The sequence below is a fragment of the Convolutriloba macropyga genome, chromosome 9, assembly GCF_964194025.1.
Source record: "Convolutriloba macropyga chromosome 9, txConMacr16.3, whole genome shotgun sequence".
NCBI classification, from domain to species: domain Eukaryota; kingdom Metazoa; phylum Xenacoelomorpha; order Acoela; family Convolutidae; genus Convolutriloba; species Convolutriloba macropyga.
The window spans coordinates 21,963,896-21,988,895 of record NC_134476.1 but is presented as its reverse complement, the minus strand read 5'-3'; the positions used below and the strand labels follow the sequence as shown (position 1 = coordinate 21,988,895).

The window sequence follows — 25,000 nt, the reverse complement described above, 5'->3', positions numbered from 1 at the left end:
ATTTATTTTCCAAAGTGTATATAGGTGAACTGTTTTGCGGCTAAAAACAGATTGACGAAAAGAATATATTTATATTTTTATATATATATTTATATATATGTAATATTTATATGTATTTATATATATATATATATATATATATATATATATATATATATATATATATACATACATATATATATATATATATATATATATATATATACATATATATATAAACATATTTATAAATATATATATATATATATATATATATATATATATATAAATGCAAAGCTATTGCTGTTAATGTTCTTGAATTTTTTACCATTAAGTTTTTTTTTAGAAAAAATTCGCCGCAAAATTCAATACAATATTTTTTTTCTAAAATGATGATCATTCTTTCATTGATAGATTTTGTTTCAAATGTTGTTTTAACGCCAAATTAAAAAAAATCATCCTCGTGGAGTTCTGAAGCATTGCTTATAGCCTTTTCTAATTTTTCGTTGAGATGACTCAGTAGAAATGTTATTTTAATTTCACGACACACGCTTATTAAAAACTGATTTTGTTCGTACGTTCTTCGATATCACGTTTTTCCTAACAATCGTTAACTTTTTACATTTTTTATTACCCTCTTGAAAAGACAGTTTTTTAGTATTGTAACACTATTTAACATGAAATGGTCGCGCAAAAAATCAACAGGGATAATACCAATCCCCAACACATTAAAGACAAAAGAAAGTGTTTCCTCAACAGGTGCTAAAAAAGTAGGAAAACATACATAAACGATTGAATCCAAATCATGGACAACCACTCGGTTCGAGGTTTTGTCAAAAAAATATAAAATTTTCATTAAATAGGCGTAAAAATGTATCTATTTACGACAAAAAGCCTTAATCTTTTTGCCAAGGGTGCAGAAAATTCTGTAAGATATTCGGTTTTTCTGTAAGATATTTGGTAAGATATTTGTAAGATTCTGTAAGATATTTGATTTTTAGCAGTGTAAGATATTTGGTTTTTACCAGTGAATTTCATTAGTATTTGCGGGTTTTATCTGTGAAATTATTTTTACGGCGATCACCGCAGTTCTAGCCAAAAAAATCTTCGGTGCAAGGGTTTGAACCTCTGACCTCCTGCATTTCATTCACTACTTCGTTTAATGCACAACAGTCAGTTACTGCTATGATATTTCCTTTGACTGAAAACCTGATTTACTCCCGTTTTTGGAAGACAAATGAGTTGATTTTTTGTAAGATTCGCGACATTCAGCGGCGAAATTGTGCAGTATTAAGAAGGAGCGGCAAAAATTTAAAAAAATAACAGCTAAGAACGGCAAATCTTACGAACGTTTACCGCATTCATCGCAATTCTTACATATTTATCGTTGAAACCGTGAACCGGGCAATGTTTAAATAACTGTGAACTTATATGAGAAAATTGACAAAGCAATTTGAGGTTAACCTCCGCTGCAGACTTGATAATTCAGCTTCAGAACATATGGTAAACAAAAGTTCATAATTTGTTAACTTGCTTGAAAGATTGATACCACAATTGAGAATTACCGTCTCTGAGCAAAATTGCATCGCATTTGTGGATTGAAATTTCCGGTGTCTTGTTCCAATTTAAACTGAAGATCTTTCACATTTGAAGCCGAATTTGCCGAAATATTCAACATTAGTGATCGGCGGATTCAAATCATGCAAGGTTCTCGCAAGATTTGGTATTCTTTGATCAATATTGGGCATGCTAAAAAGTTGAACAAGAAGGACAAACAGAAACCAATAGAAGTTGCGACGTTTTATGTCTAGCTGTATCCCAAATGTTGCAAAGATATTCCTCCATTTAAATCTAATATATCTGCAATAGGGTGAACGGCGGCACAAATTTTTTTATCCGAGCATTTTCCTTACTTTTACTCACTTGTTATTTTAAAGACTACCCGGGTTGAGACCGACTGCAAGAATTCGCTAGTTTTCTGCAAAAGATGGTTAACTTGTAAGAACTTGCAAGTCGAAGGGCAAATTTATAAGTTTCTTGCGAGTTCGTCCCGGTTGAGCTCAAATCTCATTCGTTAACTCAATTTAAGATTCAGTCATTTACTTTGAAAAAGCGTGGGAGTTAGTAGCTCAGTTTAGATAACATAATAAAATGCGACCAAATGGTTACTTGTCATTTTTATCAACTCAAGAGGGCCTTTGCGGCTCAAATAACAAATAGTAGATGTTTGCTTTTTTTTTAAATATTCCCTAAACTTTATACCCTCTTTCCATTTTTGCTTTTGATTGAAGTTTAATTCATATGCCAGCATTTTCTCAAAATAATTTAGTGATCCTCCATTTTTATGCTTTTTTTATTTTAGAATTCCAATTCACAATTTTCCCAATTCTATATGTCTTTAACATCTCCTTACTTTCATGTCGTTTTATTGTTTTTATTTTTTGCTCCAGTATAGGCAGAACTGTTATCTTGTAACAACTTATATTCTAAGAACTTGTAAGAACATATAAGTAAAGTCGAAGGTTTTACTTGTAAGAACCCTATGAGTCGAACAGTTAACTTTCACGAGTCTTGTAAGTCGAATGGTTAACTTGTAAGAAAATGTAAGTCAATTAGTTAACTTGTATTAACTTGCAGTTTTCGGAATAAACACTTGCAAGGCGATGCATCGCCTTATAAGAACTTGCAAGAAACTTGCAAGGTCTTACAAGTCAACCTTTTAAATTCGACCCGGGTATCTGCGTCTTTCAGTTCGTGGGTTGTTGGATCGACAATTGACAAAACGGAAGCCCATTATCCTGTCTTCTATGACTACGGGGAGTCAATACCAGCCGACTATATGATATGTTATGATGACCCATCACAAGACACCCACTTTACAGGCTGTGATTTAGACGAAGACCCGTCGGGCGAAAACAATATGTACTTTAGTGAAACTGTCTGTATTTACAATGGCGCCTTTGAACACAACACACAGTAGTAAGTATCTAAGTATCAATAAAACTGTGCATCATTAAACTTCAGATTCAACATTACCTTTCTCTCTATAAGCAGGCGCAACTTGTTAACAATGGGCGATATAGTTTGTCCATCGAGTTGAATTAATCGAAAGTTCGAAAAAGATAGAAACGTGCAATTGAGCAACCATGTCATTTGAATGCCAATGCTTTTTTTCTTGTAGTTCCATTTGATCTGCTTTTTCTACATGTTTTAAATTTGAGTTAGACATGTGAATTTGGTTCACTATTTTTTGAAACGTGTCCCATTATTTGAACTTTATGGAACAAGCTCTAGTAACGAATTGTCAAGACGGCAGAAGTTTTTTGACATTTTTATGGTTTCATTTTCTGATTATCAATCAATTCCCAGGATGAACCCCTCTACCCAAGACAAATATGGACCAGATGGACCTGGGTTGCGGACATGGGGTCCGGTGCGACCGAGCTCATAGTCTGGACAAATTTTGGTCGTGCTGCTCCGTCTAGCCCATACCTAAATTGGATCTGTTCGGTCTGGCCCTAACCTGAATTTAGTCTGTTCCGTGTGTCCCATACCCCGTTGTCGGTCTGTTCTATCTTGTCCATACCTGAAATGGGTCTGTTTAGTCTGGCCCATACCCCGTCGTCGGTCTTTTTTGTCTGACCCAGTCTGCTCGGTCTGGCCCAAGGCTGGTCTTGGGTCTGTTTGGTCTGGCCCAGTGTCGGCTTTGGGTCTGTTAGGTCTGGCGCATGGCGACCAAAGTCTGTTCGCCCTAGTCTAGACCTCGGCCAATGGAAAGACAATGCTCGACCAAAATTGGGTATGATTAGACCATGCTGGACCCAAAAGAGCCGTGAAAAGAACTTTGCTAGACTTTATCAATCACCCGGACTTTTGCTCGACCTAAATTTTTTCACTCTGGACATTTGCTCGACCCAACAATTTACGGAATTTTGAATTTGCTCGATCCAGTTTTTGTTACCCTCGACATTGGCTTAACCCAAAAAGTAAAATTGGAGTTTTGCTTGACCAAACTTGGGCTCTGAACTTTTCGTCGACCCAAATTTTGAGAAGAAAGAATTGAGTCAAGCAAAAATCAAATCATAAGTCAAGAAAAAGTCTTCTAATTGGTCTTTTTTTACCAGGTCATTTTTATTGTCAAATCTTGGTTCTCGCAAGTTTTTTCACGTGTCTGCATTTTTGAAAACTTAAGTGCATTTTCATTGCACAGAATTGCTTATAAGGCAGTCAGAATATTTGTCTTTTACCTTTTGCGATTCTGAAAAACCATCAATCTGTCGAAAACATGCATTTTTTAGAAATGATAATTCACAAATTTGGGCGGAAACACAAATGAACAACGCCAATTTTTCATCACGGCTAATACGAAGAAGGTCATCATAATTTAACTACCTATTTTCATTCAATCAGGTATTGTGGTAATATACAGCTATGACAACTGCTTTATCTTAAGAATTGAAGATTTTCTTAAGACATTTGGCAGTTTACCATTTTTTTTTAATGTGGACTGCAATGGAGCAATGCTGTTTAGCTTTGCCCCGTTCCTGCTTCATTGTGTGCGGCATCAAATGCAAAAAAAAATCAAATTTGTAAAAAACAAACTTTCGAAAAACACTTTAACTCGACCCATGAAACTTGACCCCAAATCCTAAGAAATGACTTTTGCCCGAGTCAAGAAAAAAAGAAAAGGCCTTGCTCGGCCATAATTTCTTTTGAAAAGACTTTTGCTGCACCCATGAAAAATTTTTTGCTAGACCTAATCTAAGAACCTCGACTGCGTAATTTTGGTCAATATTGACCCCCCCCCCCATTAGACTATTTGAGTCTTTTCATAAGTCAAGGCCTGGACTAGTACGATCTGACCCATACCTTAATTTGAGCCTGTTTGGTCTGAATCCCGTATCCGCGATCTAAGTCCATCTAGATCGTATCTGTTCAGGGTTGAGAACTTCATCCTGGGATTATTGCCGGTCACGATTTCATTCCGATTCGTTCAAAACCCGAAAAAAAATTTCCCCTCAACTCGCTTTTTGGATACACTTAAAGATAAATTAGGCAACCATTTCCTATGCTTTTTCGAATAATAGAACTAATTTTTTTCAAATAGTACATTGTTATGGGTATAAACCTTGTATCAAAAAGTCCCCATATAAAAACCTAACTGAAATAATTAAAGTCGTTTCAAGTTCATAAAGTTATTACTCAATCTTGATTATTTTGGAATTCAGATAAATTTAATTTCAAATAAAGGCCTGTTTATCTTTCTAAAATTTGAGAAATTTGGCTCCAAAGCAGCAGTTTGATTTTCATATATCCGCAAATCGGCTAATAAAGCAAGCTGAAAGTCAGTAAAAAAAAAATAAGAAATTTTTCAATTTGAAATCTTATTCAACTTTTTCTTGGAAGGTGCCTGATACATAAATGAAAAAATCTGATATAAGTACCCGAAATCTGACCAGAAAATTATTTTGTAATTTGGAAATATATATATACGATAGTTTTAATTTTTTTGGAACAATTTGAGAATTTCTCCCGTAAAATTTATGTGAATTTCGTTTGAGGCCTAGTATGATACCTTAGTTAGTCCCAACAACTTAGGAGAAACCGCTAGTAAGATGAAGCAGTAAATTATGGTTAGTTTTTCAGCTTTTGCTGTGCTGTTCTTCTGGGAGCCCGCTATTTAATCGAAACTCATTACGTCGTAATGTCAATCTGTGCACATCTACGTCAATCTGTGCACATTACGTCGAAAATCCTAGATTTGAGCATACAAATTTGCTTGCAATTGTCAGCATTGTCCGCCCGCCCATGATTCATGATCGGGCTTTATAGGTTTTTGCGGACAAAAATGACAATAAGGGAAACTATTTGAATTTTGCTCAAAAACGAGTTTAATCGTCGCTGATATCAACTTGATGCCAAGTGAGAAAAGATGACAAATTTTTGTCGCTTTAATCCGGAAAAAATGTGACTAACACCAGGCTAAGGTAATTACTTTGAACATCAGTAATTTCATATTTTTTTAGCGTCTTTCTCACTTTTATGCGCGTCTATATTGTCTGCAACTTTAATGTCATTATTATCCGCGATTCATTTAAAATTTTAAAATCACTATTATTCGAAGCTTCCATTTCCAAACTAGCTTAATTAGTTACTTTTTAATTTCTGAAAATTTTTGTTTTACTTTGAAAGAAGGAAAGTTATCGTCCCCAAAAAGTCAGGATAGATTTTTAATGCAAAAGTTGATGAAAGAACACTGACAAAAAAATAACCACTACAAATGGCTCATGAAAAAGAACTGATGAAATATGACCTATTTTTCGTACAGAAGTCCCTTATTAATTACTTTCTTCTAAATCAATAACAATTGAAATTAAACATATCCATACCTTTTTGTTTTTATTAGCTGGATCTGAGAAAAACATAGTGAAAAATCAGACTACATAAAATAGCTTATCAAAAAAGCAGTCATGATGTCCATGAAATGTAGAGGTGGGCGATTTTCAGTAAATCAATCATTGGTTGACTAAACATAATGAGTTTACTAGAAAAAAAAATAAGTGAAGTGGAAGAAAATTAATCAAAAATATGAACAGTGAAGAATAAAATGAACAAAACAGACCAAGTAGAAAAAAAGATAAAGAAAAGTTTCAAATTTCACCAAGTTTTTACTTCTTCTTTGACCGGACCTTCGTTTGAATTTTTTCTGGACTGCTCACTGGGTCAATTTTCAAACTCAGTATTGAAAGCCTTGGGTAACAGAATCTCATTCCTTGTCTCTATTCAATGAAAAATTTTTTGCTAGACCTAAGCTAAGAACCTCGACTGCGTAATTTTGGTCAATATTGACCCCCCCCCCCCCCCCCCTATTAGACTATTTGAGTCTTTTCATAAGTCAAGGCCTGGACTAGTACGATCTGACCCATACCTTAATTTGAGCCTGTTTGGTCTGAATCCCGTATCCGCGATCTAAGTCCATCTAGATCGTATCTGTTCAGGGTTGAGAACTTCATCCTGGGATTATTGCCGGTCACGATTTCATTCCGATTCGTTCAAAACCCAAAAAAAAATTACCCCTCAACTCGCTTTAATTAGGAGAATAGCGTTTTTTGGATACACTTAAAGATAAATTAGGCAACCATTTCCTATGCTTTTTCGAATAATAGAACTAATTTTTTTCAAATAGTACATTGTTATGGGTATATACCTTGTATCAAAAAGTCCCCATATAAAAACCTAACTGAAATAAGTAAAGTCGTTTCAAGTTCATAAAGTTATTACTCAATCTTGATTATTTTGGAATTCAGATAAATTTAATTTCAAATAAAGGCCTGTTTATCTTTCTAAAATTTGAGAAATTTGGCTCCAAAGCAGCAGTTTGATTTTCATATATCCGCAAATCGGCTAATAAAGCGAGCTGAAAGTCAGTAAAAAAATAAAATAAGAAATTTTTCAATTTGAAATCTTATTCAACTTTTTCTTGGAAGGTGCCTGATACGTAAATGAAAAAATCTGATATAAGTACCCGAAATCTGACCAGAAAATTATTTTGTAATTTGGAAATATATATACGATAGTTTTAATTTTTCTGGAACAATTTGAGAATTTCTCCCGTAAAATTTTTGTGAATTTCGTTTGAGGCCTAGTATGATACGTTAGTTAGTCCCAACAACTTAGGAGAAACCGCTAGTAAGATGAAGCAGTAAATTATGGTTAGTTCTTCAGCTTTTGCTGTGCTGTTCTTCTGGGAGCCCGCTATTTAATCGAAACTCATTACGTCGTAATGTCAATCTGTGCACATCTACGTCAATCTGTGCACATTACGTCGAAAATCCTAGATTTGAGCATACAAATTTGCTTGCAATTGTCAGCATTGTCCGCCCGCCCATGATTCATGATCGGGCTTTATAGGTTTTTGCGGACAAAAATGACAATAAGGGAAACTATTTGAATTTTGCTCAAAAACGAGTTTAATCGTCGCTGATATCAACTTGATGCCAAGTGAGAAAAGATGACAAATTTTTGTCGCTTTAATCCGGAAAAAATGTGACTAACATCCAGGCTAAGGTAATTACTTTGAACATCAGTAATTTCATATTTTTTTAGCGTCTTTCTCACTTTTATGCGCGTCTTTATTGTCTGCAACTTTAATGTCATTATTATCCGCGATTCATTTAAAATTTTAAAATCACTATTATTCGAAGCTTCCATTTCCAAACTAGCTTAATTAGTTACTTTTTAATTTCTGAAAATTTTTGTTTTACTTTGAAAGAAGGAAAATTATCGTCCCCAAAAAGTCAGGATAGATTTTTAATGCAAAAGTTGATGAAAGAACACTGACAAAAAAATAACCACTACAAATGGCTCATGAAAAAGAACTGATGAAATATGACCTATTTTTCGTACAGAAGTCCCTTATTAATTACTTTCTTCTAAATCAATAACAATTGAAATTAAACATATCCATACCTTTTTGTTTTTATTAGCTGAATCTGAGAAAAACATAGTGAAAAATCAGACTACATAAAATAGCTTATCAAAAAAGCAGTCATGATGTCCATGAAATGTAGAGGTGGGCGATTTTCAGTAAATCAATCATTGGTTGACTAAACATAATGAGTTTACTAGAAAAAAAATAAGTGAAGTGGAAGGAAATTAATCAAAAATATGAACAGTGAAGAATAAAATGAACAAAACAGACCAAGTAGAAAAAAAGATAAAGAAAAGTTTCAAATTTCACCAAGTTTTTACTTCTTCTTTGACCGGACCTTCGTTTGAATTTTTTCTGGACTGCTCACTGGGTCAATTTTCAAACTCAGTATTGAAAGCCTTGGGTAACAGAATCTCATTCCTTGTCTCAATTCAGACCCCGTCAAAACGTTGAGCGTTTGGTTTTTTCAGAAACAGGTCATCAGCTCCGGTTTTTGCTAAAACCTTCCCAATCTGACGATTTAGCAACTTTGACATTGCCCTTGTTCTTTAGAGGTTACTGAGCTTTTTTAGAAATGAGAGACAACGTGACATCATTAGAGGCATAAATTATTTCAATGTTTTTTAATATGTTTTAAAACTACTGAAGATAACATTAACGATAACATTCATCAACCATACACCCCCTGACAACCATCAAAAGTTTACGCAATCTAATCTAGAAGCTTCATTGCAGTAAAGAACACTTCGGAAAATTTAATCACAGTAGAAATTGATTTGAATTTTTTTTTAATATTTGCTTTATCAATTACAATATGTTTACAATCTGTTTTCTAAGACTTAAATATCAGCTAGTGAAAAAAACAGCACTGAGGGTTTTTTAATGAAATAATCATTAGAACACCCTTATCTATGTTGTAAAAGAGCCTTGAGGGTTTTTTGAGTACTAATCATTAGACCTTTTTATCTGTTAGATTAAACAGCACGAGGGATTTTTACTAAAACAATCATAACACCAACTTTATCTATAAAGTGAAATAGCACTGAAGAATTTGTATTACAAGTCTGAATTAGTCTTTGATGCTACTGATAAGTGTTTGGGGCCCTTAAAAAGATCGTCACTCAGACCGATTCACTGTCAGATGAGCTAAAACAAAGTAAAGAAAACGGTATGTTATTTGCAGCTCATTCTTTGTACGCTTTGATCGAAATGTAAAAACTGCGGACAAATCTAGCAAATTTCTGTCATTGATTTTGTAATTTTTGACAGTGATGGAATTTGGTAAGGATTGTCCGCAATTTTGTTGTCACTGATGAAAAATGTCGTCACCCATTTTCCCAAACCCGTAAACTGCCAAATCTAGAAGGTTAGCGACGTAATTCGGCAGCAAATAGTTTGAAGAGTTCCATAGTTGCAGACGATTTACCTGGATCGACCCAATTTAGAAGCCATAAAAAAGACTCTAGAGGGTTCCAACGAAGAAGAGCCATTCCATACAAGATATATCGGCGAACAGATCAAACCATTAATTTTATTTTGGGTCTTAATTATCGTTTCCTAGCACCATTTTTGGTAAGACATATGGTATCCACGAACCATTTGTGGTCTTATATATGATTTCATAGAAGCGTTTATAGTAGCGTTCTCAGTTTCCAAAAACTATTTATCGCCGGTAATATTGTTCTCAAGAAGAATTTAACATGAAATTTTTCATTTAATCAGCGGTAAGATCTACACCATGCCGAAAACGCCACTTTTTAAAAAACTGAAGAAAATTGACATAGCCAGCCCAGACTGAACTGCAAGTCAATATCAGTACTGGGCACGTCAATTTGCAAGTCTACAAGCATATATCAGTTTTGTGCCCGTCTAAAAACAAGTCTGCAAGTCCGTTAAGTCTTTGCCAAGACTTAGATTACACTTGCAAGTTGATTCCCAAGTCGAAACCAGCTTTTCAATAAATTTCGAGTGAAATTTTTGAATTCAAAAAAATTTCGCAACTAGCCAGGATTTTAGCATTTCTTTTTTGGCACTTTCTCGGGGGCACAAGAAAACCGGTGCAGACTGATGCCAAATGATTCCCACTGATGCCAACTCATTTCAACTGATGCCGGGGACCCGGGAAGGTCCAATTGGGCCGTTTTCAGCTATTTCTGGGCCGTTTTCTGCCGTTTTTCAGCCGAATTTTAACCAAAAATCAACATTTCTTAATATTTCAGATTTGGCAAATGTCAAATATTACTCGGGGAACAGTCCCTTAAAAGGGAAACACCGTAAGGGTGCCGATGTTAAGCCGAGGCCCTCTAGTTCGACCAAATGTTGATGCACTGCACAATCCTACAATTTTGAGATACCCAGCATTCCAGCCATAACAGCCAAAGTACTGGCCAAAAGAACTTTGTTGTGCCCCAGTATCAGCTCGTTCAGGAGACAATGCTGCCATCTGTTTGTTATAGTGTGTTTTTTTAATGGGTTATGGTGATATATCGATCTATTATAGAACGAGTATTAGGTAACTCTGATAGACTGGGTTCAACTTGCCCCATCCTCACAGGCCGGTCTTTCGCAAACCACTGTTTAAAATAAAGAGTCTTATATATGGTTGTAAAGCTTATTACAATGGTGTTCTAATTAGCCAGGTCTGATTCCAATTGGTTCAGTATTTGGGGAAATATTCATGATTTTTGACTCTGTACCCCGAAAAATGGCTCATGCCCAGTGCTCCTTCGTTAATAACTTTTTGTTGAGTGAATGTTTTGGGCTCAAATTTTGATATGAGTGAGCTCATTATGTGTGCTAACTAAATTAATAGGTCTCAATTTCAAGAAAAAATTACGAACGAGCTCTGACGGCCATTTCTGACGTTTTTATCGGTTATTTTTGACGTTTTTTGGACCTTTTTTTGTACGTTTTTTTTCGGCCATTTCTGACGTTTTTTTTGGCTATTTTTGACGTTTTTAGGACTTACTTTGGATGTTTTTTTGGCCATTTCTGACGTTATTTTGGGCTATTTTCGAAGTTTTTGGGATCTATTTTCGACGTTTTTTCGGCCATTTCTGACGTTTTTTTCGGCTTTTTTTGACGTTTTTGGGGCCATTTTTGGACGTCTTTTCGGTCATTTCTGACTTTTTGTTCGGCTATTTTGGACGTTTTTTGGACCTATTTTGGACGTTTTTTCGGCCATTTCTGACGTTTTTTTGGCTACTTTTGACGTTTTTGGGACCTATTTTGGACGTCTTTTCGGTCATTTCTGACGTTTTTTTCGGCTATTTTGGACGTTTTTTCAGACGTGCCAAGTCTTGGCCAAGACTTGCATTCAGACGTGCACGTCTTTGCCAAGACTTGCATTTAGACGTGCATGTCTTGGCCAAGACTTGCACGTCTAGGCCTGGACTTGCATTTAGACTTGCACGTCTAGGCCAAGACTTGCATTTAGACTTGCACGTCTAGGCCAAGACTTGCATTTATACTGACAATTGTAAAAAGTGACATGATCATAGCTCTGAATCAGTACTAATATAGGACTTGAAATTTGACGTGCCCAGTAGTGATATTGACTTGCCGTTCAGTCCGGGAGCAGACTGCCGAAACAGCTGCAAAAAATTGCTTGCAGTGCGTTAGTAGCACGAACTCCTATCTCTTCGAATGGTTCTTCAATCGAGCCTGTCGTAATTTATTGATAGCATCAGAAACAGAATAAAGCTGAAGAAAGGACTAAAGAAAGTTAAAATATCATTCAAAAATTTTGTTTCAGCAGAAACTATAAGTGCTTGATTTCTTTCTTCTTTATCAGAAATACTAGCCTTTTAGGAGCACTACAAGGGGCACAAATTTTTAAAGAGTTGTGTATAATTTCCCATCTCTTGAAAAGTGCATGTTGATTTTAGTTGTTTTGTCGGAAAAAAAACGGTATACCAGAAATTCTTTTATTTAAAAATTAATGAAAAATTATTATAAAATCAAAAATCACTGCTTTCTATGCTAAAGATAAAACTCGGTCAAAATTGATTTAGAAAAACTACTGGGTGTTGTAATTTTTCCTCCCACTCCGGCATGTGCAGTCAGAACATATGTATGATGTTAAGTGATTTATTGCCAGACAATTAGCGCTGGAATTTCTATTGAAACGGTTTTGATAGTGCATTAAGAGCTAGCGTTTCGTTTGTTTCAGTGGTCGAGTGGCTCAGAGGTTTGACATTTACTTTAGCGAAATGGATTCATACCACAGTTACTTCGTTAGGAGTTGCTTCTTAAGAGCATATGGAATGGAAAGCAAAATTGAAGGTTTGAAGTCCAAATAAAAGATAAATTTGTACTACAAAGTACTTCTACATCTTTTCATTATTGCCCTACCCCGGGGAAACTATAACCCCCCAATATGGTGTAATTAACTACCATGGTAATGGGGCTATGGGTTATTTGATAATCAAGCTCATGGGAGCGGAGGGGAGGGGTTTTATCAAACACCGTTTCATTGTGTCGTTACCGCAGCCCTAATTGAGAAATGAAGGGATACATTTAAAGAAATGATTAAAATTTGTCCAACAGTTTAGCATATAATCTGATCAGCGATCGTTAACTGACAAATACACAATTTGTCGAGTATACTTACTAGAGACTTCCCATTTTTGACGACAATGTTTTAACATCAGGGTTTCATAAGCGTTTGTGAACATTTGTGACAGTAACCTGGATCTCCACTTCTGAGTAGTTTTACAAGGATCATATATGATGTCATACAAATCATAACGCATTTCCTAGTACCATCCTTGTGTGACTACTGAGAAAAGATATATGATCCTTGTAGGAAATCAAAGAAACCATAAATAATTGATGATACAGCTCGTAGATCGCATGCATTTGAAAACCGATAGCAGACAAATTTAAACAGCTGCAAACCGACCTATGACTTGTTTGAAATCAAAAATGATCACTGTATGACGACTAGGAAATCGTATATGATCCTTGTATGACTTCTATTGAATCATATATGATCCGTGTATGACTACAAGGAAATCATATATGGTGGTTGTATGACTACCAAGAAATCATATTTGATCATTGTATGATTAATAAGAAATCATGCACATGGGTAAGCTATCGGATAAGCCGGAACCTAAAGAACACATGCAGAAGAGGCACGACATGAAATATTTAGATGCAACGGTAGAAACTGCTGGCTACCGGGGCCACAAAATCTCGCAAAACGTGCAACTTGGAAAAGGAAAGTGGAGCTCCGATTAAGCCAGAACTGGAAATCTAGGGGGAAGGGGCTAGTCTCAGATAAGCCAGGATATAAGCAACACAAACAAGAAAGTGAAAAGAACAGACGGAAATAAAGGATTCGTTCGTTTGCAAGAAAACAGCCTTTATTTTAGCGGTGTTTTTAGGTCCCGCGAACAGGAAGATTTCCTTATTGAAAAAAGGAAAATACACTTTCCAATACGTTTAGGCTAGTTTTAATGAAAAGAAGCCTGATTCAAATGATTCTAAAAGCTTCGTAGTTTCTCCAAAAATTTATCAATGTTTTATGATGTGAAAAGCAACCACGAAGAACTCATCTGTATCAATAGTCGTTGGAAACGAATGAAGACATTTTTTAACTTTAAAAAATTTGGCCACAATTTCAAATTGCAGTAAAATTTTTGCTAAAAAAAGACAACTTAAACGCACATTTTAACAAAAAATAATAGATATTAAACGTCCCGCAAGTTGTTGACTAATTGTGAGCATCATAATTCACTTAATTTTTTAAGCAATAAATCAAACGCTTTACTTTTTATGGGTTGAAGCACTTACATAAAATGCATATCCAAATAACTGATTTTCCATTTTTGAACAGATTTGCAAGTGGCTGTATATCATTTCAAAAATTGAAACAAGTCTTGTGAATCAAAATTGGTCATTTTTCAACTTTTTTATATTTGTTTCATCCTTGTATGACTACTAAGATGTCATGCAAATCATTTATTACCTAGTATGATTACAAAGAATTTTTCTTATTTTCTGCTCTACTACCTTTGCTAACGGCTTTTTTTGCTTAAATTGCTGTCTGTGAAACACACCATTCCCTTATTCAGCTTGATTGATTTTAAAAATTATGATCATTGTATGACTAATAAGAATTCATACAAATCATATATGACCTAGTATGATTACTAGGAATCATAAATGGCCTAGTTTGACCACTAAGAATTTTCTGTGAAAGAAAATTAAGTTCAATGTTGCTTTAAGTCGCATATATCCCTCAACATTTTACACGATGCCTAGTTTTTGGATGAGTATGGAAAAAGGAACAACATTTTGTTACTCTTGTCCGCGCTATGAGTTACTCGTGTCCATGCGTCGCCACGGTTGCAGAATGTAACATATCTAAAGTTTCGATTAAACGGAAGCGAAAAACAGAAAAAATGGCGTTTAAACTCATTTAGCATTCAAATGTTAACATCGCCAATGTTGTTTACCTGTTTCGCCAAATCCAGTAACTTGAAGAGGAAGGTTTTTGCGAAATTACAAAAACATTTTGTGTTGACTAAAAGCACAAATAGTACAATTCAGGAAAATATATTTGTCAGAATTTTTCCGCAATTTGATAAAAAAATTGACATATTGACATGAATATTTCCGCTAAGTACATAGTAGAGAATCATTCGCAGAGAAACACGATTACTCAATGATGCGAATTACGCAGTCGGAGTTTTCGATGTGATCCAAAAAGTGCAAAATCCTTTATCGATTGCTCACGTTACGCACCTCATGTAAAAACTTTACACACTTAGTTGTTTTTACTAATAAATAATTTTGTTAGAATTAAAATGAAACAATTAACAAAACTAACTGAGCTGTATAAAAAAAACATTTATTTTCACAAACAACAATGTCAGCAAAATGGCTCGTGCGAGTTGTGCATAGCACAGTATGTTCCAGCATACCTCTCAAGGTTGTAAAAACAACCAATTATTTCTGCCGAAGAGACCTTTGGGATTATCCGAAAGCAACTTTGTGCAAAGAAGAAAATTGATTGAACTGTTTGAACAACTTGATTTCGGCAGATAAAAACGAAAACTGTTTAACACATTCTAGACTGATAAGTGTAGTAGACATTGAAGGACCTAACACAGACAAACCTAACATACACAAACACAACTCAGATTACACACAAACACAGACACAAAAATACAAACCCCAACAAGAAGAAAAAAAACAAATTTTAAAAGTTTTCTTTATGACATCTGATCTTTGCTCAAGGTTCGTCATCATTCATTTAGGTCTCCGTCGTTTTAATAAAAAAAAACTAAGCGTTGAATTTTTGATGCAATCAAATCTTTAATTGTAATTTTGGACTGAATTTTGCGATAAACGTTTTAAATTTTTTGCAGAAAATAACATCATAAAATTTTTGATGGCTCATGTGCATAATAAAGCAAATAATTTTTTTTTTAATTTAGCACATATGTTCCGAGCGTATTTAAAAATATGATTTTGTTTATTGAACATATTTTATGCCGTAACTAAAAAACAAGAAGTAATTTCCTAATTTTTTTGATTTCTGACAGGTTTTGCATTCTTTCTCAATTCGTGCCTAATGTTTAAAGACACTAAATCTTAGACCAAATCATTCTTTCTCTCTATCTTACACATACATATCACATACATCACACACACATAAATACAGCCACTTATACGCACCCACCCTCACTGATGCAAGCTTAAAACTTACAAATTTTGCTATAATTTGTTTGGCTCAACTGTGTCAGTATTTGTGAAATTAACACAAAATTTTGAAACAAAATTTCATGAAATTTTTTCAAATTTCCTTTTTCATTTCTGATTTTTTATGAGCATAATGGTCCAAATTGTATTTTTAGATCTTGCTGGTATGCTACCGCTAGATTTAATAAACACAATTTTTGGTTTTGAACAGATTTTAAACTGCAAAGATTTGTAGGTTTCTCAGTTCTTGCACTCTGCCTGTAATTGTAAGGGAACCCTAAAAACTGTCCTTAAAGACTCTTCTTTAGTAGCATTGAGGAACAGTGGCTATTGTTAATCATTGGTTATTGGTAAATTGGTTATTGGTTGACTTTTTAATCTGAGGAAATTTTTTAAAGAAATAGAAATATTTAATATTTTTTATGCGAACTGAAAAAGAAAAGAAAAATTATCAGTTCTCAAAAATACTTCGCTTACTATTTTATGAGAATAGTTCCACAATCAGAAAATTGTTTTGACCGACTCACCCACAGACTTTAAAAGATCAATTCGAAGAGGAATTTCTTGAGACGGAGAGAAGTGGAAACTAATTTTCTTCTAATTTTCAAAAAATATTTTGAACAGTTGCAAAATTTTTTTTTTCAATATGGCAACTCACAATCGCTCTAACTCTCAAAATTGTCTATTGCATCGTTATACAGAGGAGATAGTTCGAACATTCTAATCTGAAAACATAGGGATTACGAATAGAAAGTTTCAGAAAAAATTCTATCTTCACTTTTCAATAATGAACTTCATTGATTTGATGCTCATTCCATAAAACCGTTTATTATTTACTCATTTATTCTTCCACATATTCGAAAATTTTGTGTGTCTCCGTTGTTTTAAAATAACTGACATGTTGTTTCTTTTGAATTAGGAAATACTGCTCGCAAATACAATTCTAGAATTTTGATAAGAATACATTATTCTGCTTTCAGTTCTTCATCTTCAGAGTTGATTTTTGCCATTTTGAGATTTCTAAACTAATTGAACTACCTGGTTTCCAAAAAATTGGTACAATACATGGAAACATTAGTTCCTATAATTGTTTCAATGAGTTGAAAATAGAGAGACGAGTAAAACGAGTATTTTAAACCACAAATCGAGCGGGAAAAAAAATATTTTTTTTTGCAGCAAAGAATTACCCGCGATAATCAAAACTCGATGTAACCTAATTAATTTTTCTACAGATTTCTGCTTTTATTTTTACTTTAAATTTATTGCGATCTGTTAAATGATCATAAATACCCAGTTTGAAAAAAAAATTCTTATTATCAAGTTATCAACAATGAATGGAAAACACAACTTCAAAGAGTTTGAGTCTAATTTTCAAGACATTTCTTTTTTTTTCTTCAAAACACTCGACAACGGAATCAAAATGATCAAGCGCTATTAAATCCATATGAAAAAAAAACGATATATTACTAGAAAAAATACAAATTTTGTTTTTTTTTTAAAAAAAGAAACATTTGAAACAGTTTATGGCATTAATGTACATTCCCATACTCTACCGCATTTGGGATCTTCAGAAGGGCCTTCGAAGAGACCTGAAGCATTTTCTCGATTGAATAATTAACTATCGTACTTAATTATTCCACCAAGTTAACCCAATTTTTATTTAAAAAATCACGATCAATATATAATGATGGAGGTTTTGTTCTACAATTTGTGTTATAATACTCACCTGTTTGTTTCAATAGCAATAGGTTTGAGTCGCTTTTTTTCACATATGTGGCAATTTTAGGTAAAATTGCCAAAGCACCTTCACTTTTTGTCACGTATTAGCAACCAAAAATTCCATTTTTTTCTTATTTTACAAGTTGTTTTGGTTTTGGAGAGATTTTTACTGAGAAAATTGTAATTTCTTGTATATTTTCAAATTTTAATCTGCTGTTGTCTAATGTCTAGTTAATTAGAATAAACACAGTCAACACAGTCTGCTTAGAGAAAGTTCTGTGTGGCCAACCGATTGTAATTATTAGAATCCAAAGAAAAGAGTGAAAGCTGTCTGTTGTAGAACACTCGCATACTTGCGTTAAATTTAATTCAATTTAAAGATAGTTTTAGCTTGATGCGTTTTATTTAGTTTGAGACATGTATGTTTTTTTTTGAAATTCTATCGTACTCAACTTCATATTTCACAAAATCTTCATGGCTATCGTATTGGTGCGCGCTGCAAAACGTGACTTTTTTCGACTGCGCTTACAAGTTATTCCGAAAGAAAAATATCAAAATTGGATATTTCTAGCAATAGCTCACCCAACGTTGTGTTCAAATAACAAATAGCCACCCTCATTACCGTAATTTTACTGTTCTGATGGTCTATAGTTTCGTCGGTGCTAAAAGGAACTAAAGTCAAAACAAGGGGGCTCGGTAATGTGCGTTCGCACATTAAGTTCCGACCCCGCTCATCTACATTTTTCACTTAATTGTTTACCAAATGAGGAAGATATTAAAAAATTAACACTGCAACATGTCGTTCAACAAACTAATAAAGGAATAAAACAATGTACCTTAGAGGGCCTACGAGACCTGTGACTACCATAATATGACTATCATAAAAGACGGCGATAAAAATCAAATAGTTTCAAATATTAATTACGACTAAAACTCGTCGTTCATTTTTTGAAAATCATTAAAAACCAAATCAAGATGGCATCAGATCGAACTTATACTAAGAAGATTAACCTGTACTTTATTAGAAAAAAATAAGGAACTTATCCTCAATGCGACTTGGTAACAAGTTGACAAGAAATGAGCAAAAGGGCAAAATTTAATAAAACATTGCTTTTTTGAAAAGAAAAAATTCCAAACTGATTAGAAACATTATGCATCAAATGATATCTTTGAGAGATTCTTTTTTACCTCCACAGAGAGCGATTGAGAGCTTTCACTATCCAGGATTTGTCATACGACTGCAAAAAGAACGACGAATACAGGCAAAAAGGAAAAAATTGCATGAAAAAATTTGCACGAAAACGATGTCCCAGCCAATTAACATTAAGCTGTTCATTAAAAACATTGAAAATCTTGCATTGAGTTTCATTAATGTGAAAAAAATGTGAATCAAATGACGCCCATTATTGAAATACTGTGAAAAGAAAAAAAACCTACAAAAAAGAGGGCAAATATGCAAAAATCACGAATTTTTTTATGAAAACTGGTTGTACCATGCAAAAAGACCGATTGAGGAAAACAAAACCGTTATGAACAGCAAATTGTATTTCATTAGATAAAGGACGTGATCTGTCATTAGAAATGCTAAGCTACAAGATAACAAGTTAACAGAAATAAGATTGGCAATTCTCAAAAATCTATTGTCTTTTTTTTAAAAAAACAAAAATTTTCAAAATTCATAGACAACAAAAGCTTTCGACTAAAAGAGTAGACAGTTTGTCTTGAAATTATCTGGAAAATAATTGCGCCTGTTATTAGTGAGATTATTTCATAGGACTACAAAACAACATTAAGTACAAGCTGAACTAAAAAATTTCACACACAACTATACGAAACCACATTGTTGAAACCAATAAATTTATTTAAAAAATTTTCCAGGAGAACTTAAAATCTTCATTTTTGTCTCGTTTGATCATCATAAAGTCTTTTTGTAAAACGACTGTCACAAATTGACAGCAGAAAGAACCACAAAAAACGAAAAGCATCTAAATTTTGCGAAACTCTTCTGAAACAAATTGTCTAACCACTGAGGACATCAGTCGAAACGTTTAAACAACAGAAAATTTATTGTTTAATTCAACAAAGCATTATAACAACTCTAAACAATGCGAAGTTACGGAAATGATACAACATTGTAAAATACGAAGCCGAATCTGAACAAAAAGTGATAAGTTTAAGAAAACTATTACCCTCTTTTTAGGAATTTAATTTGAAAGCCAATGAACCATTAGCTATTTACCGATATCAGCTTTTAAGTTCATTGATTCATCTATAGTTGGCCACTGAGACCTTTCATCACAAAACATTTGGCATACGACAACAAAAATTGACAACAAACAGAGCGCAAAAATAAAAGACCCTACCAAATTCCGCTAGAGAATGGTGTCGCAGCCCTTAAAACCATATGAAATGAAAAAAAAAATTTTCAATTCCAAATTTTGTAAAGCTTTTTTCAGTTAGACTGTTATCTATTGTGACAATTTACCAAGGAAACAAAAACAACAGCAAAAATGGGCAATTATGCACAAAAATCATAAAATTTTGTATGAAAACTCGTATTACCAAAAGCAAGAAAACCTTTCGTTATGACAATCCTCCACAAAATTAGATTTTACTCTATAGGGAAGAAGGTTTGACCTGTATTTACTGAGAATACGCAAAAATTGACTAAAATGATATAAGAAATTGACAAGTTCAAAAAAAATACTGAAATTTCCTTAAAACAAATACATTCCTCAAAGCCATTAAAACCCTGTGGTTCTCTGAAAACAGACTCTACCTTTATTTTATTCAGCCTCATCTTTATTTATGTGGGAGTTGTCATTAATGGAACCGTGAAAAAAATTTTGTCAATTATTAACATTAAAAGAACAAAAGCAAAATTTTTTTAAAGAAGGCAGCACTAAAATAAAAATTGAGAGTTTCTGATTCTAGGAACACATGATGATATCGAACCTATCCCCCATTTTGCCACACGCCCAACAAACTGCCCAAGTATTCCAAGTGTTTGCGAATTAAACCAATTGTTGAGTGAAATTCTTCAAATTTTAAAAAAAACAACGATGTATAATCATCGAGTTAAATATGCAAAAAACGGCAAAATTTTAATTCCAGAAGACTTTCATAGAGCGCCTAAATCCTAAATTCAGCTAGCGCTCTTTTGGAGGTTAGGGAGTCTATGTTAAGGTTTCTGGGTCACTACGTTTGGCAAACTTTAGCAAAAGTGGACCAAAAAATCATATTTTGTGCCAATTTTTGATGAAAAATTTCGAATTTTGAAAATTTTTTCGAAAACTTTTAGCCAATAAAATTTCACAAAAACAATTCAGCTACGCTCGTCTATCTCTAACGGTAACAAAAACACTCTGCCGTTAAAAAAACTAAACTTATTTTAAATTATATTACCGAAATTGTGCCAAATATTAGCAAAAATTTATGAAAATGTGAACAAAATCAGTTGAATGTTCACAAAACTTTAATACTCGATAACTCCCTGTAAAAAACAAAAATCGAAAAAATATTTTTAATTCCATGTTCTAGGATGTACGTGCTTTTCAATGATACCACTCACAATTCTGTACGATGAATGTATCGATCGGTCAAAATTGACTGAACAAAAAACGCAGTTGAGTATATAGTTCCTCCCTCCCCACTAAAGTGGGGGTCGGAACAATTAATCAGCAAAAAAACTATCTTTGTGTAATTTCAAATCGCATAAAGCTGCAAAGTTTGGACTTTGGGGTAGTTTCTTTAGTTGGGTATTTAGAGAGCGCTGCTGACGGGGGCGTAGTACACATGGAAGCATGCGTTATTTTGGGAGATCTATCTTTGATATTTTCCAAATGTGTTCAAAGAATCTGCACGACATCTACGATCTACGTTAAAAAGAATGTTCGTTTTCAAAAAGCAGATTCTTTGACGGATACTATAAGATTTAAGAACTATCAAAGGTATTCAGCCGCCATTATTTATGGTCTTAACTCTAATCCCTTCAGTTTTGGAGGTGATTAGCTAAGATCAAATCACAAAACCTCTCCAGTGAGCTTTTGATGTATTTCAAACAAGCCGAGAAATAAAATTAGCAGTACAAAACCAGTGGTTTTTATAATCAGAAAGAGACCAATTCAAAAACAAGATTGCTAATTCATTGACTTGTGATAATTTAACTGATGAAATTTCAGTGGACTGACAAATATTTTTGTTGTAGCGCGCGAGGTTGTGAGAGAACAGGCGAGATCATAATAAAAGTTGAAGTATGCACGTGTTAACATTTTTTAAATAGAAATAAAGTAAAATTTGTAACCAGTGCTGTCTTCTGTTTTTCTATTTGGCTGCGCAGTGAGGAATTTCTGTCGCCCAGAAGATCAGTCAAATATCATAAACGAAAAGATTCTAACCAATGAACCTAGCGCTAACTTGTTACTTTGCTATTCCCCTCTGCTGCTATTGTACGCTACATCAAAATCAAGGTTCGCAACCGTTTATTTAGGTCTTTTTTGTTTTTTTTTTAAATAACTAGTTGCGGACTTGTTGAGGCAATTGGATTAGTAAATGTTTTTTTTGGCACTAAATTTTAAAATAAACGTTTTCGAAGTTTTTTGAAGAAAAAGACATAAAAATTGTTTTTCACATATTTTGTAAGCCGCAACTTGTAACAAATAAGAAGTAAATTTCTCTAATTTTTATATGGTCTCTGACAGTGTTTGCACTCTGCCTCTACTTGTGCTGCCTAATATTTAAGGGAACTAACTTTCAATGACCAACTCTTTATTTATCTCTATTTTACACTTACATATCACACAGGTTACACACAAACACTCATACACACATACATAAAGACATGCACGTGCACGCACAATCAAAAACGCAGATTGTATTGGATACATAATTTTTGAAAATAAAAAAAAATATTTTTTTTTCGGCAACTGGTCTTTAGTCATGGTGCGATACCGATCATTTAAGTCTTGTTTGTTTTATATATAAAAATACGTAAGAACTTCGCAGTTGTGTTTCCAGCTAGATTTAACAAAGACAATTTTTTAAACAAGTTTCAAATTTTATTTTTTAGCAAATAATTAGTAATATTTTTATTCTTTGAAGAATCCTCATTTCCTGCACGCTTTCTCTATTTGTAGGAGAACGTAAAAGGTTGTTCATGAAGGCCCTTATTTAGTACCATTGAGCAACATTGCGTTTCTGCAAATTTTTCATTTTTGTTTTCTTTAATCATCGGAGTATTTTTATAGAAACAGAAAGTTTCAGTATTTTTTATTCGAGCTGAAAATAAAAGCAAAACCATCATCCCCCTTTTCATGTGAAGTGTTTCTAAATCAATAAATTTTTTGCTTTCCAATTGACTGAGTTGCCCACATGCTTGAAAGATCAGTTCGAAGAGCAATTTCTGGAACGAGAGTTGTTAAAACAAATTTTCGTCTTATTTTCAAAAAAAATTATGAACCACATGCATTATTTTTAACCCGGCAATCCATAAACACTCTAACTCTCAAATCTCTGTGTTGCATCATCATAAAGTGGAGGTTAGTTCAAACAATCTTCTCTGACAATATAAGGAATAGGAATAGAGAAGATAGTTTCAATAATGAACTTCATTGATTTGATGTTCTTTCCAAGAAAACCTTTATTTGTTTACTCTTTTAATAACGTTGTACATCTCTGCGGTTTTGAAAAAATAATTGACATGTTAGTTCTGATGAAAAAAGAATTACTGCTTGTAAAAACAACTCTAGAAATTAGAAAAAAATACATTTTTCTGCTTTCAATTCTACATTTTTAAGAGTTGAATTTCACAGTTTTGAGAATTCTAATTTAACTGAAGTCACTGTTTTCCAAATATGTGATCAATACAGGAAAACATTTGTTCCTATAATAGTCTCAATCAGCAGAGAATGAGGCGAGTAAATAAGTTTTTATCAAAAAATCTAGGAAAAAGTCAAAAGTTTTCTTTGAGTGTAGAGATTTACCCGAGACACTTAAATTTACATTTAACTTAACTAAATAAACGAATAATTTCTCCGTTTGTTTTATCTGAAATTTCAATGCGATCTGTTACCCCCTGAGTGATGTTTTCAATTCTTCTTTTGATCTTTCAAGGTCTTCCTTTTTTAAAACTTCTGATAATTTTTTCTATAAATCGAAACTAGATCATGAGAACTACAACATTGTGTTTTACATTTTTTCATAAAATACGTGAACAAAAATTAAATTTTTGAAGAAAACACAGCCAGCCTTGTGCATTTTTTCCTGATTTTCGCAAAATTGTTGTAACAATAAAGCTAAGCTGGTGTGAATATGCGTTAGAACGGGCGTTTTGGATGAAATACTTTAAAATTGATTCAAAATTACTTCTGAACAATTACTGAATTTTGCCTGAATTCTCTGTAATTTAGAACAATTTTCCCAAGATGTGCGAAAACGTTTCTTCCAAACACATTCCACTAATGGCGTTTTGTTGGATCTTGTTTAGACTATCTAAAAACAGCCAAAATGACGTCTTCTCGAAGACATAGTTGCTTTCATGCATGCTTTCATCTTCAATACCCAGTTTGAAAATGGAAATAACTCTTATTACCATTTGACCAACAATGAATAGAGGGCACAACAATGAATGGAGCCAAAGTGTTGCGACCTAATTTTTACGACATTCTTATTTTGAGTTCCAAATGGTCGAAAACAGCATCAAAATGATCAAGGGCTATTAAATCCATATCACACAAACGATTTATTACTAGAAAAATAAAAATACTTTTCTTCAATAAAAAATTATTTGAAACAATTTATGGCAGTAATGTACAACCACAATTCTTACCACAAGGACCAAGTTGGGATCTTCAAAAGGGCCTTCGGAGAGCTGCAGCGCTTTGTCTATTATTTAATTAACTCGTATTTAATTATTCAATCAAGTGGTCCCAATTTTTTAAACGAAAATCAGGATCAAGAGATAACGATTTAATTTTTTTCTTCAAAGTGTACTATAACACTCACTTGTTTGTTTCAATAGAAGTAAAAATTTGAATTAAAGTTGCAAATTATCTTCCTTTTTTGGAACAGCATAGCAACAAATAATTCCAGATTTCTCTTATTTTAGTTTGGTTGGTTTCAGAGAGAATTTTACTAAGAGAACTAAAACTTCTTGGAGAA

The 25,000-nt window shown here is 33.4% G+C and overlaps 1 protein-coding gene across 3 annotated transcripts in view; it reads left to right on the top strand.

Annotated features, from left to right (window-relative positions):
* The window catches only part of LOC142346312 (uncharacterized), a 70,490-nt gene that overhangs the window by 18,308 nt on the left and 27,182 nt on the right, over positions 1-25,000 (top strand). For all 3 annotated transcript variants that reach the window (XM_075398840.1, XM_075398839.1, XM_075398842.1), the window contains exons 4-5: positions 2,731-2,958; positions 12,582-12,694. In XM_075398840.1, the coding sequence (XP_075254955.1) occupies positions 2,731-2,958; positions 12,582-12,694 (341 nt within the window). The remainder of the gene's footprint in view (positions 1-2,730; positions 2,959-12,581; positions 12,695-25,000) is intronic.